This window comes from Chelonoidis abingdonii, chromosome 11, assembly GCF_003597395.2.
Source record: "Chelonoidis abingdonii isolate Lonesome George chromosome 11, CheloAbing_2.0, whole genome shotgun sequence".
NCBI lineage: Eukaryota > Metazoa > Chordata > Testudines > Testudinidae > Chelonoidis > Chelonoidis abingdonii.
Window position 1 is genome coordinate 16518683 of NC_133779.1, and position 14038 is coordinate 16532720.

The window sequence follows — 14038 nt, forward strand, 5'->3', positions numbered from 1 at the left end:
AACTGAGGCACAGAGAGCCAGGGACAGAACCCATGAGTGCTGGTCTCCTCCTCCCCCCCTCTCCCCCCCGTCCTGACCACTTCACCCTTCACTCCCCTCTCCGAGTTAGGGAGAGAACCCAGGAGTCCGGGCTCCCAGCCATCCCCACTTTGTTCTGAGTCATTGCAGGTTACCGAGGGCTGATGGTACCAGGTGATGGCACTCAGGAGCCATCTGCCAGGACTGGGAGAGCTCGGACTCCTGGGTTCTTTCCCCAGCTCTAGGGAATTCTAATATAGAGCAGATAGGAGCTGGGACTCCTGGGTTCTTTCCCCACTTGGGGGAAGTGGGGGGGGGGGGTCTGTGTCTGGGAAATTTCCCAAGGAGTGAGCTGGGAGTCCCACAACAATGCCCTATCCCCCCACATACACACCTGGCTGCTGGATTCTCTGGCACTGATGTGTCCCCCTTCCTCATTCCAGCCCCCGAGGGAACCACGACTCCCAGCCTGATCGAGATGCTCCGTGTCTTGTCCCCACAAGTGGGTGGCCTCCTGGATGTACTCACCTGGGCTGTGCTGTCACTCCTGGGTTACTGGCGTCGTCTCCCCGTGGCCGTGATGATGAGGAGGCGGCAGAGGAGGAAGAGCCATGGGCTGGCCCGCCCATGCCATGGCTTGGCCACCCCGCTCCCGGCACATCGGGAAGCCCCTGAGGAAGGAGAGGACTTTGCGGCTTGTGCCGCTGCATCCCAGGGGCCAGCCCCCCATTGGGGAGAAAGAGAGAATTCAGGGGGAAGCCCCCAAGCTCCTTCTATGTCCCATGACCAGGAGGAGGGAGTGAACTGTGAGGAAGAGGCCACAGCCCGGCTGGAGATGGAGGAACATCTGGAGGAGGTTGGAGATGGTCAGAAGCAACTTCGGGATGGTCCATTCTGGTCCCCGCAGGACAGGGAATGTCATGGGGCTGGTGGAAAACCCGAAGGAGACCTCAAGCCACCTGGGGGAGACTCCCCCAGCTGCCCACAGGGTGGCACAGACCTGGGGCACCCCGTCACCAGGAACCCCCATGTCCTGTCCTTCTTCTACTGCCCCTCGGAGGAGGAGGACGATGACACTGGAGACTGGCCCAGCGAGGAGGAGGGAGATGATGGAAGGGGCTGCTCGGGCGCAGACTGGACCGATTCAGAGGAGGAGCTGGAAGATGACACCTGGCGTGAGGAGAACGAAGTGCTGTGGGGGACCCTGTGCTGTGGGCAGTACCCCTTCAACCCGCTACGCTTGGCCGGGGCCCCCCCGGGCCCCACCCCGCCACGGCCCAAGAACCAGGAATTCCGGGTTTCCTTCTACCTCCGCGGGTCGGATTCTGAGGCTGTAAAAGAAGGGGACCCCTGGACACCCCCAGAGAAGCCCTGGCCTATGAGACGGGGTGTCCCTAGTAGGACTCGGTGCTGTGAGCTGGGATCCCGGGGAGCCAGGGACCCCATCAAGGTGGAGACCTCAAACTCTGAGGGCAACTGGACAGCTAAGAAGGTGAGCTGGGGCCAGGACTCCTGGGCTCTGGGAGGGGAGTGGGGTCTAGTGGTTGGAGCAGGGGGGGCTGAGAGCCAGGACTCCTGGGTTCTCCCTGGCTCTAAGAGGGGAGTAAGGTCTAGTGGTTGGGGGGGGAGCCAGGACTCCTGGGTTCTCCTCTGATCAGTTTCCCTAAGCATAGGCCCAGTGGCCTGCTGGGTAATTTCAGTGGGTGACATCAGAGTCACCTGCCTTCCCACAAGGGGAATCTTACGCAATGGCGTGAAACAGGCCTGCTGGGTCCTGTGGGGGCTTCTCCTAGCTGGGCATCTCAACCCTGCATGTGCCCCAAGAGCTACGCAGTGCCCCCTCTCCCGACCCGCAGCCCCTGCTAGCCCAGCCCTGGCCCCCTGCTGGTGCCCCTCACTCCTGACCCGCAGCCCACACCCCCACCCCCTTTGCTAGGAAACATCTGGTAACTTCTGTGTAACACTGGGCTTTTCCGGAAACGGGTGACGTCAGCGAGTGAGTCATTGGCTGCCTTTCCCCCTCCCCCCCCCCCTCCCCCTCCCCCCGCGAGAGCGGGTCAGCACCACTGCTTCTAGGGCGCAGAAAGTTTGGTGCACTGTGTGTGTGGGGTGGTCTAGTGGTTAGAGCGGGTGAGCCGGGAGCCAGGACTCCTGGGACGGGGGGAGTGTCTAGTGGCTGGGCCTCTCCCCCATGTCCTTAGTGTCTGGGTTCTCCCCTCACCCTCTTTCTCCCCCCCCGTCCAGGTTCGATTCTGCCCTGTTGTCACTGTGCACCCTCTGCTGGTCTGGGCCTTCGCCAGCCGGGCTGCCCGCCGGGGGCCCTGGGAGGAACTGGCCCGGGACTGGAGCCGCTTTCACCGGCGCATCGAGCAGTTGGGGGCCATCCTAGGGCCCTGCCTGGAGCCAGGACACCGGGCCCGAGCCTGGAGGAGGATCCACGGGGCAGCCCCGGAGCCAGTGGGACAGGAGATGCCCTTCCCCCTCCACGAGGGAAAGGAGGGGCAGGGGACACAGGACGTGTCTCTCCAGCTCTGCTCTGAAAGGATGGAGGACCCAAGTGTCCGGGAGGGGCAGGCTGGGAAGCACACGCCCCTCCCCTCCGATTATAGGGGAGTGGAGGATCCAGTCATCCGGGATGGAAGACTGGGCTAGGGCACAAACTGTCTTCCCAGCACCGCCCCCAGCGGTGATCACATTAACCCTTCTGGCTCTGGAGCCAGGCTCCCCTCTGCTGCTCTGGGAGCTGGAACTCCTGGGTTCTCTCTCTCTGGCTCTGGGAGGGGAGTAAGGACTAGTTGTTAGAGCGGGGGGGACTGGTACCCAGGCCTCCTGGGTTTCTTTGGGGATGACACCCCTTTACCTAGCTCAATCTCCCACGTGCGTGTGCTCCAATCTGTTTGTTTGTTACTGTTAAATTATTTTTTGGCTGGGGTGGGGATTTAAATATTTATATTTTTTTATATTGGGATGTATTGGGGAGGGGGGAGTGGGCAGAACAGATTTCTCAAGACCCTTCCTTGCGTTTCTCACTCCCCCTGGTATTTTATTCCCCTGTCGCCCTGACTCTGGGCTGCTTTAACTGCGCCAAATCTGTTAATAAAGGTTTAATACGTGGCCGCTTGCTCTGCGTGGTGATGTTCAAACCAATCCCTGTGTGTCTGAGGGGGCAGAATTTCCTGGCCATCTCAGGCCAGGATGAGCCATTTGATGCAGGCTGATCTCTGTAATGCAGCCTCAGGGGGTGCAGAGAGCACAAAAGGTTAATAAAACTGCCAACTCTCCGGGGGTGGGGGGAGGTATTTTATAAGTGGCCCAAGGCCTGCTTAGATCAACCTCTTAAACTTCAGTTAGGTGCTAGGAACCAGGACTCCTTGATTTCCCCCCTCCCTTGCTTGGGGAGGGGAGTGGTGGTCAGAGCTGTGGCAGGGGCACTGGGATTCCTGGGTTCTCTCCCCAGCTGGGGGGAGAGGGGGGGTGGGTCTACTCCCTCTTGCAGGGAGGTGCCAGGACTCCTGGGTTCTATCCCTGGCATTCTCCCTCACAGGGACATGGACCCTGCCTCAGTTTCCCCATCTGTACAAGGAGAGAAGGATCCTTCCTGGTGTGAGGACTGGACTCTTTAGACAGCAGTGGCAGGCCCCTTCTCTCAGCTGTATTACCAGGGTTGGAGCAAGGGTGACCTGTTCTGGGTCTTTTTGACCTGATGTGGGTGCAATCCAGGGGGAGGATCTGGCTTGGCCGGAGGGGAAGCTTCCCCAGCCAGTTGCTGAGTGGAAGATTCCCAAGAGGCACAGAGACTGGATGCACCGTCTGGTGACTCATGGGCACAGGGTAGGAGTTTAAAGCTCTTCCCAAGGTTGGCCCCTGAGTCACTGATTACACATGTCTGAGTCAGGGCTCCCTGCCCACCCAGGGCCCTGGAGCTGGAGCCAGCCCAGCAAGCCTTAAACCCCTCCACAGGGGGGCTCCCTCCCCAGGAAGCCAGGGCCACCACTGGCCTCCCCTTAGAGCCCAAAACTTTTCCCTCAACTCCAACTGAAATCTCCCTTGTGGCTCCTGGAGCCCCCACCTCCCCTGGTACCTGCAGGCCCCAGAACTGGGCACAGGATTCCCTGAATGTTGCCCCAGGGCCTGATCCAGACAGCAAACCACCTCTCTGCTCCCACACAGGGTTCCTTGCTCAATGCATCCCAGGGTCCTGTTAGCCTTCTGGGGAACCAGCCACACCTGAGCAGTGCTGGGACCACCACAGCCCCCTAAATCTTTCCCAGAGTCCAGCTGCCCAGGAAAGAAACCCCCCAGCCCCACCACCCGCCAGGCCAAGGTGGGATGTGTGTGCATTTGGAGCCTCTCTCTGCTCCATGCAAGAATCCCCTTAGCTGGGGGGAGTCCCTCCCCACTCAGAGCCCCCCTTGGAGAGGCCTGGAGCTGGACTTGGATGTAGGGGGTGGGAGGGTGTCCCACTGCTGTACCAGCAGGAACAGGGGTAAAACATACTTTGTGGCCCCATGGGGGGGGGGGGGAGAAAACCTCAGCCCCATTAAACCTTTTAATACTTAAATGTAAGCAAAGGAGATTGGAGGGGTCTGATCACAGAGAGGGGAAGTATTTTCTGAAACTGGTTTTATTTCTACTGGTAAAAATTGCATCTCAATTCCATTGACAAACATATTCACTGATGAGAATGGCCAGACTGGGCTAGAGGAACCTTTGGTCTGACCCAGTGTCCCATCTGGCACCAGTGCCAGGTGCCCCAGAGGGGATGAACAGAACAGGTAACGATCACATGATCCATCCTTGTCACTCCTGGTTAATGGACAGTGATGGGCCTGTCCTCCAGGAATTTATCTAGTTCTTTTTTGAACACTGCTATAGTCTTGGCCTTCACAACATCCTGTGGCAAGGAGTTCCACAGGTTAACTGCATTTTGTGGGAAAAAATTTTCATAGTATGGGAAAATCTCTCTCATGGGATTTGCAGGGGGCAGCAGGATAAAAATGCAAGAAATGAGGTGGGAATTATAGGGCAGGATTTAAAAAATAGTCCCACCCAGGCTCCAACTCCTCACTTCGGTCAGCAAACTGATTAAACAACTCTGCACCTGGGGACCAGCCTTCTCTCCCCCCCATCACTTTCTTCGACACCCTTTGGAGCCCAGGGCAGAGGATCCCAGGCTCAGTCGCACCCAGCGCTGGCTAAAGTCAGCCCCCCCCCCATGCCACACACGAGCCCAAAAAATGAGACCAGTTTGTGTCTTAAATTATCCCTTTATGTAGGGAAAACAGTGAGGCACAAAGACACATGCGACTGCTCCCCGTGCTGCAGGGCAGAGACTGTGGATTTGGGGGACAGCAGAGCACCCCTAAAGCTAGTACAAGTTGAGGGGGGAGAGTTCAGGAGACAGCAGGGGCCTGATCAGTTTCAGGGGCCTGGTCAGCTTTGTTCCATAGCAGCTGGGGAGTGCTGCTAGGGGTGGCATGGGGTCTATCCCCCAAAAAAGGGAGCCCCCACCAGATCACCCCCAAACTCCTGCCAGGTCTAGGTTCCCTCCCATCCCCCACAGTCTCCCAAAAAATGCCCATGATTCGAACAGTCTGGTGCCACATCCCATAATTTCTAACATGGGTCTGCTCCCACCCTGCCTTGGGTCTGGTGGGGTCAGGCCCAGCTCGGGGGAAGCTCCACCCACCCCCACTTAATGAACCTGGTTCTATTGGCCTTAAGACTGCAGCTAGAATTTGGAGCGGGGGAGTCGTCAAGTGAACCCCACTCACAGCTTGGGAAGGGGGCCAGGGGATGAAGGATTTTAAGGGGGGGAATCTGTCCCCCTGTGCTATAAACTCAGGGGCTCAGGCTGATGGGGGAGAGTTTGTCTATTTCATTGCCACGACCAGCACAGGGTGGGGAGGGAGAGTAGAGGAGGGTGGATGGGGCAGTGGGGCCCATGAGCAATATGGAAAGATGTGGGAGCTGAGAGAATTTGGGGGAGATTTTTGGTGTGAGGGGGCCAGGGGGAGACAGTGCTAATAGCTCAATCTATTTCCATGAGGGGGAGCTGGGTTACCCATAATGCACAAGCCTGCCCCAACCCCCAGAATACCTGCTAGTGTGCAGGTGGGGAAGGGAAAACCTGAGCTGGTCCTACCCAGCCTGCACTGCAGCAGCCCCTCACCCCCCACCCCCCCGGGAAAGTGGGGGAAGCTGGGAAACACAATGCAGCACTGTGTGGCAGGAAGCCCCCAGCTCCAACCAACACCCCTGATCCAAAAACAAACAAGACTCAGTGTCACCCCCCAGTGGCCAAAAAGGGGACTGCGGACAGAACAGCCCCTGGCCTGGATGTTATACTAGGACCCCAGCCCTGTGCCAGTCGGGAAGGAAGAGGGGCAGGGCCCAGGAGAGGGAGGGGCAGGGCCAACAAGAGGCCCCACCCATCTCCAGCTCACACAGGGTTTCACTGGACCTGCACTTCGGGCTGTGGTGGCGACGGCTGCTGCTGGTTCTGGGGAGGTTCCACATGGTTCTGTTCAAGGGCCTGGCCTGGGGCTGCCGGCACGGCCAGATCTGGAACAGAGACAGGAGAAGGCGGGTTGGCACCAAGCAACTAGATCTTCACTCCCCTCCCAGACCGGAGAACCCAGGAGTCCTGGCTCCCAACCCTCCTTGCTCTAACCACTAGATCCCACTCCCCTTTCAGAGCTGGGGAGAGAACCCAGGAGTCCTGGCTCCCAGCCCCCCTGCTCTAACCCCTAAATCCCCCACCCTCTCAGAGCTGGGGAGAGAACCCAGGAGTCTTGGCTCCCAGCCCCTCTTGCTCTAACCACTAGAACCCACTCCCCTTTCAGAGCTGGGGAGAGAACCCAGGAGTCCTGAGCCGCCATCCTACCTGCTGGGGCAGCGTGCGGGGCCAGGGCCTGGAATTTCAGCTCCTCCGCCGGTGCCTCCCCCTGCTGGGTTTTCCTCTGCTCCATCTGCAGCACAGCCTGCGAGGGGGGAGGAAAGGGTTAATCCCGGGCCTGCTCCCACATTGGCCCCTGCTGATGGGGGAGGCGGCGCAGGCTTTACCCCTCCCCCACTAGGATGGGAACTGCTGGTGTCTGCCCCACCTCCTGCCCTGAATTCCCTCCCCACATGGGACAGATCCGGGGGCGGGGAAGAGACAACTCTGCTACTGCTGCTAGATTCCACCCCCACGTGCCGATCTCCCCACCCCCATGACAGCAGTGGGCGGGGGGGGGGGGAGAGAGGGAGGCAATTGATCCCCCTCCCCAAAATTCCTGACTCCTGGGTTGGGGGCACGAGGGGTACAGCCCTACCCCCTGCCGTGTCACTTCCTGGGGGTGGGGGGAATCCCCAACTTAGGCAGGAGAGGGGCTGACCCCCCCGAGCAGAGGAGCAGGGGGGACCCAAAGCCGGTCTCCCCACCTCCCACCCCTCAGTGGATGGAGCAAGGGGGGCGGGGGAAGGGGGAGACCCCGCAGTGCCCCCACCTGCTGATACTCCTTCTTCTGGGCATCCAGCCGGACCTGCTGCTCCTGCAGATCCTGGTGCTGGCGCCGCAGCTGCTCCGCCCGCCGGCCAAGCTCCGCCTCCTGGGCTGCTAGCTCCGCCTCAAACCGCTGCAGCTCCGCCTCTGAGTACACCTGCGTCTCATCCACTGTCTGGGGGGCGGGGGAGAAGGGAGGAGGATGGAGATGAGAGCCAGGATCGACCCCTCCCCTCCACCCCACCCCCCAGTTAGACAATAGAGCCTCCCCAACCCAGCCTCCCCCCAAGAGACAGACCCCCAAATCCCCACCTCCCAGTCACTCCCCACTACCCACCTCCCAGCCTCCGGCCTCATTAAACTCCTTCTTCTCGGTGGATTTCAGGAATTCCTCCAGCGTCACCAGCCGGTCCTGGTTCAAGTCCACCTGGGGGAGGGGGAAGATAAAGGGGTGAGATGGGGTCTGGGCCCCCCAGCACTCCCTATGCCCCCTCTGGCCCCCATCCACCTCCCTTGTCCCCCTCCTGGACCCCAACATGGGAACTCTGTGCCCATCCCCCTAGCATTGTGGCCCCATGGGGTGCCTGTTGGGGGGAGACTTGGGGGTTTATTTTTCTCCCTGCCCCATGGGAAACCAGAGCAGGTCCTGGAGCTGCAGGCTGGAACGAGGACCCGCCAAAAACAGGAACCCCCCCGGGACACGGTGCAGTCGATCACAGACGAAAGCGTTACGGGAACTACAGACAATGCGGATCGCTCGCTGGAAAATGAGCCGCGCTGAACCGACAGCTTGATCGAGAAACATCCTAGAGACGGGTAATGTGCCAGGTACCCAGAGATGGCTCTTTCTGGACTTCCAGGGACCATTTTCCCAGGCTGCTGAGCTGCACCGAAAATGGATACATAGCACCCAACACGAACGAAGATGCCGCAACCCACTGATCTCCCAGCACCAGGAACTCCGGACTGGTGTCCGGGGCTGGGAACTAGCGCTACCCACGTAAACTGCAGCGAACGGAGAATGAAATGAACTGATTGTTGTATTAGGTTCACTTCAGATGTTTCCAACACAATCCAGGGATGGCACAATAGATTTCAATTGTAGGAGGACAGAAACGGACAATCAAGGCGTATTTAGGAGGGACAAGCATTAGGTATATAAATAAAACAGGGCTGGACCGCGAGGCCGACACCCGTAAAATTTTAGCTTTGCCCAACTAGGCTGGAGAACACTTGTCTGGGCGACCCTACGCCAGCGACATCACCAGATGACAGAGAGAGATGTGCCAGAGGGCGAGGAGACGGCCAGAGAGCGTCCCGACCCATGACTGTAGCGTCACCGACCTTTCAGTCCTGACGCACGCAGGACAGATACGTGAACAAGGACTAAGAGGCACAAAGCAACGACCTGGGGGGAAAATGGGGCATTCATGGTGTGCGGGAGGCCAGATGAGGAAAAGGGGGTGGACGCCATCATGCAGACACATACGGCGTGGTCAGAATTACAATAGAAAAGAGGGTCGCTCATTAGGAAGACCCGTGGGGAAACTCCCGGGTAGAATCGTCCCCGGTAGTGACGGTGATCAGGTGCCAGATCCATCGGGCCCGAGTCTCTCTTTGCAGATACCTCCAGTTAGAACTGGCGCGTGGGTCTTTGTCAAATTTTGTTGACAACTTTTGCTTCTTGGGTCCTTGACGGAACCGGAAAAGCAGCTACGAATTTCAGGCAATTGCAGAACTGGGCCCGGGACAACAGCAAACAGTTGGGGAAGACGAAACGCCCACCACGGACGTGCCGGAGCCCGCAGGATTGACGCTTAGAAACCACGCTCAAGAGCGCCTCAATGCTGCTTCTTCCTTTATGCTGCTTTTCCTGGCTCTGCTCGGAGGCCCTCCGAGCGCCTCACTATCTTGGAAAGTAAGCGGAGAAACCTCATTTCCACTGCTTGCACCCGCAATCTCATCCCTTTCGGTCATTCCTCAAAGCTCACGCCCAGAGGGGAGGATGGTGACTCGGCTGCTGCTTCACCGCCGCAGATCAGTGCATCACTGCCACCCCAATCCGCTGCTCGATCTCCCGCTCACCGTCACTCGTGAATGCGACCCCGAGATTCTCGAACTTGGCCAGTGAGGGCAGCTGCTCCCTCATTACTTTCATCCGGGAGAGGGCCACCCCCTCCGATTTGGAGGTGCTGATTCTCATCCCTGCTGGGGAAAAGCGGCTGGATGGGCCCCGTCTCCCCTTCACTCTGGGACCATGTTGGTTTTGCCAATGAAGCTTGCAAGGTGCCAATCCAGATGCCCACCGGATGCCCCCCACTGCGGGATCCGAACCCCAAAGAACAAGCGACTGGCTGTAGAAGCTGCTGCGTAGACACGTACGTCGTTCTGAACCCGCTGGGCATCCGGGTCACGGTTAGAAACCAAGCGTCCTCCCGGCCAATTAAAGTGTGTGGGAAGGGTGGTGAAATGAGAAAGAAAAGATCCATCTTGGAGAACCCCTCCTGGCGGCGCCGGTGCAAAAGGAAGCGGCGGTCGCGTCCGGACGAAGGTTTTCTGGGCGACTCGTTGGCGTTCGCTTCCCCGAATCAGGGATTTTCCGTTCGATCGGCGGGTTTCACGCTGGTGTCCGTGGAGCCGGGGGGAGGCACAGGCTACATCTAAGATTTCCAATGTGGGTCAAGTTCCTGCAGCCAAACTTTTTTAGGGGATCGCACATGAAAAATAGCATCCAAAAGCCCCTGTATCAGCTAAAGCTTTTGGTTTCTTTTTGCCGCAGAGAATTCCCCCCTGGAGGTGTACAAGAGTGAAGAACGTGGGGGGACAGATTTTTTTGGGGGGGACTAGATGGGCTACAAGGGGTAGCTAAGCTGGGGAAAGGCAGGGCAGGACCTCAAGTTCTGAGGCTTGGGGGATCCCCCAAACGGCCCAGCTAAGGTGATGAGGCAGAGACCTCAGGAGGCAGCGTGTGGGGAATAGACCGGATGCTGAATCCAGGACCCCCTAGAATAGACTGAGAGCCAGGACCCTCCCGCCCCCCCGCCGGCGGGAGCATGTGTCACTCACGTTCTTCATGACGTGCTCCCGCATACGCAGACGCTCCTCCTCCATCTCCAGCATGTCATCCTCCTCATTCCGGGGATCGTAGACCTTCTCCAGCTGGGGGGGGACCGGGGGGGAGACACCTGATCAACACCCGCCCAGCTGCATAGCCCTGTTCCCCCCACCTCCCCACACACACATGGCTTGGCCCCACCCACCCACCGCTGCCCGCAAGGGCCCCGCCCATTCCATCCCCCTCACAGCTCAGCCCCGCTGGTCCCATCCCACCGCTGCCCCCAATAGTCTGTCTCACCCAGCCTGCCCCACCCCATTCCTCAGCCCCATCCCACTGCTATCCCCACAGTTTAGCCCCCTCCCCCCACCAAATATACAGACCCTCAGAAGATCTGCCCTTCAGGATCTCCCTGTCCTCTGTCGCCAGCCACCCCTCATCTTTGCCCCCCTCCCAGCTCCCTTCTTGACTCTCCCTCGACCACACACTCCCCCTGTTTGCTGCCTCCTGGTGCCCGACTACCCCTCCAGTCCTCCCCCCCGGCACACCAGCACAGCCATGGGGTGGCTTCCCCCACTCCCTTGGGGTCCAGGAAAAAGAATAATAGGGAGCCCTGGAGTCCAGGCCCCTCCTGCACAGGCCTTCACCCCCGCCTGGCCCCCCACGCCCCCGGGGGAGCTCACCTCCTTGGTGAAAAGCGCTTCCAATTCTTGTTCATCGAGAACCCCGTCGCTGTTCGTGTCTGCAACAGATGGGGGGTGAGCGCAGCCGGGGCAGGGGAATCTTTCCTCTAGGGGGAGCCGGCTCCCACCCGGCCCCGGGGGGGCGGGGGGGGACTGGCTGGCTGGCTTAGGGGACGGGGAATGGGGCCTTTCCCCTTTAGGAGGCATCAGTCCCGCCTCGCTCTCTCCAGCGGCCCCCGATGGGTGACAAGTTTCCTAGTTCCCAGGAGCCAGACATTCCCGTGTCAAACCCCACCTGCCCCACAGGGGGGCTGAATATGCCAGTGGGGGGAGTTGGGGGTGTGTGTCAATTTCTCTCCACTCACTATGGGGTGGGATGGTCGGGTCTCTATGAAAATGCTGGGGGCAGAGGTGGCTTAGGGGGGTCTCCCCACACAGCCTCCCCCATCCCACCCCAAGAGGTTAGTGTGTTACCAAGCCTGCCCCCCTCCCCCAGCCCCTAAATCCCCTGAACGGAAGACAGGACGTGCCTGACTCCCCTGGGGTGATTTCAGCAAAGGACGCTGGCCCCACATCGAGCGGGGCGCTGGGCAGAGGACTATGGACTGCCTGGGGCATGGGTGGGGGGTGTCACGGGGCGGGAGATAAGCCCCTCACCGTGCAGTTTGAAGAAGGTTTTGGGATTGAACTCGCTGGGGTCCAGCCCGTCTGTCTCCTCCCAGACTTCCTTGAGCTGATCTCGGCTGCCCTGTAGGGGGCAGAGTCAAGGGGAGGAGGGGATAAAACCCAGGTCTCCTAGATCCATGCCCCCGCCTGCCAATCATCATTCAGGCTCTCCCCCACTTGACTTGCCCCTGCAATTATGCCACATTTTCCCAGAGCTGGGGAGGGCGGGGGGGGCCTAATCCCCTCCCCTTTCCCGAGCCCATGACCGGAGACCACCTCCACCCCCTGCAGCGTGGAGTTCCACAGATGAATTCAGCATAAGCCTGGCCGTTGGCTCCGTGGCACCCTCTAATATCTCGTAGCTGGACAAAGGCAGGTGACCCCCCCCAACCTTCCATCCCCCACAGCGGTGGGCTCTCTGCGGTAACCCTAGCCCCCAATGCAGGGAGTTCTGCAGATTAATGCTGACCTGTGACCCTTAAGCAACAGATCCTGCAGGTAAATGCGTCCCCTCCCCCACACACACACCCTGAAGCAAGGAGTTCCCCAGATAATTCCCATGTCCTGCTCTGCTCCCCTCAGCCCAGCTGGGGGTGAGCCCAGCCCCCCATGGGGGGGAAGGGGTCGTTACCGGGACATTGATTTTGGGGTGCTCCTTGTGTTTCTGGCGCAGCTCCTGGAACCGGGCCTCCTCTGCCCGCCGCTTCTCCTCGTCCAGGGACTTGAGGTATTCGCGCCGTTCGTGTTCCTTCAGCATCTCATATCGTTTGAACTCCTCGTGATGGGCTGCGTCGTAGTTTTCCAGGTCCTTGGTGGCCTGCAGGAGGGGTGGCTGTCAGCACAGAACCCAGGAGTCCTGGCTCCCAGTCCCCCCCTGCTCTAACCACTAGGCCTCACTCCCCTCCCAGAGCTGAGAGGGGACCCAGGAGTCCTGGCTCCCAGCCCCCATTGCTCTGACCCAACCACATCATGTTCTCTCCACCCTTCCTTGGGAGCAGACTCACCAGCTCCCACCCTCTACCCCTCGCCCCAGGCTGGGCAAGTCCAGTGGACCCAAGGGGACCCTCAGGTGGGGGTGAAAGGGTTAACAGGAGGGGATTTCCCCATTTGGGTGGGGGGGGTTCTCCTCACTGTATCTGGGATGAGGATAGGATGAAGCCCCCCACCAACTCCCCAACTGCCCCTCCTCTATGTGCCCCATCGCCCCCAAAGAATTGGTTCCTTCTTACCTCTCCTCCCCACACCCCCCACCCCCTCCACACTCACCGCCTGGATGAGCAGCTCCAGGTCGCGGGCTTCGAAGGTGCGCTGATTCTGGGGGTCCAGGTGCTCGAACTGCTTCAGCAGCCCCAGGTGATCGATCTGCACATCTGGGGGAGACACAGGGCAGGGAATGGGGCACGGGGCCTGTTCCCTATAGGGGGCGCCGGCTCCCATCCGGCCCCAGGGCAGGGACTGGCTGGCTCAGGGGGGCTGGGAATAGGGCAGGGGCCTGTCCCCTCTAGGGGGCGCCGGCTCCCATCCGGCCCCAGGGCAGGGACTGGCTGGCTCAGGGGGGCGGGGAATGGAGCCTTTCCTCTCTGTGGGGTCCTGGCCCCCCATCCTCCCTTGCTTAGGTGGGGAAACTGAGGCAGAGAGGGAAAGGTGAAAGTTCACCAGGTACCACTAACAGCTGGGAAGAGTACCTGAGTTCTCCACACACACACACACTAGGACCCCCCCCCCCCCCCAATCACAGTGCTGGGGAAAGAACCCAGGCGTTCGGGCTCCCCACTCACTTTGCTCCATGGTTGCGTCCATCTTGGCCTTGAGCAGCATGCGGAGCCGGGAGACCTCCTGGCGCTTCAGCTCGTCCAGCTTGGTGCGGACGTGATGGCTCACGAAGTCTAGCTCCTTGCTCAGCTTCCCACTCTGCCACGGACCGGGGGTGGGGGGAGAAGCAGCTGTCATAAAGACACGCCCCCTCCCCCATACCCCGCCCCCAGCCAGCCCACCCTGGGGCAGGAAAAGACCTGCCCCCTTTTCTCACTCACTCTCCCTCCCAGTCCCAGAGCCCAGCCACAGCCACCTCCCTGCGAGCGCACTCACACACCGCCACACAGCACGCCGCCTCTCGCTCGCGCGAGATAT

General features: G+C 60.0%; 2 protein-coding genes across 2 annotated transcripts in view; one reads left to right on the forward strand and one right to left on the reverse strand.

The window, feature by feature from the left end:
• Window positions 1-442: 442 nt before the first annotated feature.
• Window positions 443-3132, forward strand: PPP1R15A (protein phosphatase 1 regulatory subunit 15A). Its single transcript, XM_032806414.2, has 2 exons — window positions 443-1510; window positions 2263-3132. Exons 1-2 carry the CDS (start codon window positions 497-499, stop codon window positions 2668-2670), a joined length of 1422 nt encoding a protein of 473 aa, XP_032662305.2. The 5' UTR covers window positions 443-496; the 3' UTR covers window positions 2671-3132.
• A 2133-nt stretch (window positions 3133-5265) lies between these two features.
• The window catches only part of NUCB1 (nucleobindin 1), a 17430-nt gene continuing 8657 nt past the window's right edge, over window positions 5266-14038 (reverse strand). Inside the window, exons 4-13 of the mRNA XM_032806436.2 lie at window positions 13687-13819; window positions 13175-13278; window positions 12540-12725; window positions 11900-11990; window positions 11243-11301; window positions 10571-10663; window positions 7842-7931; window positions 7509-7679; window positions 6905-7001; window positions 5266-6582 (exon numbers count right to left, since the gene is read on the reverse strand). Of these exons, the coding sequence (XP_032662327.1) occupies window positions 6473-6582; window positions 6905-7001; window positions 7509-7679; window positions 7842-7931; window positions 10571-10663; window positions 11243-11301; window positions 11900-11990; window positions 12540-12725; window positions 13175-13278; window positions 13687-13819 (1134 nt within the window). The 3' untranslated portion in view covers window positions 5266-6472. The remainder of the gene's footprint in view (window positions 6583-6904; window positions 7002-7508; window positions 7680-7841; window positions 7932-10570; window positions 10664-11242; window positions 11302-11899; window positions 11991-12539; window positions 12726-13174; window positions 13279-13686; window positions 13820-14038) is intronic.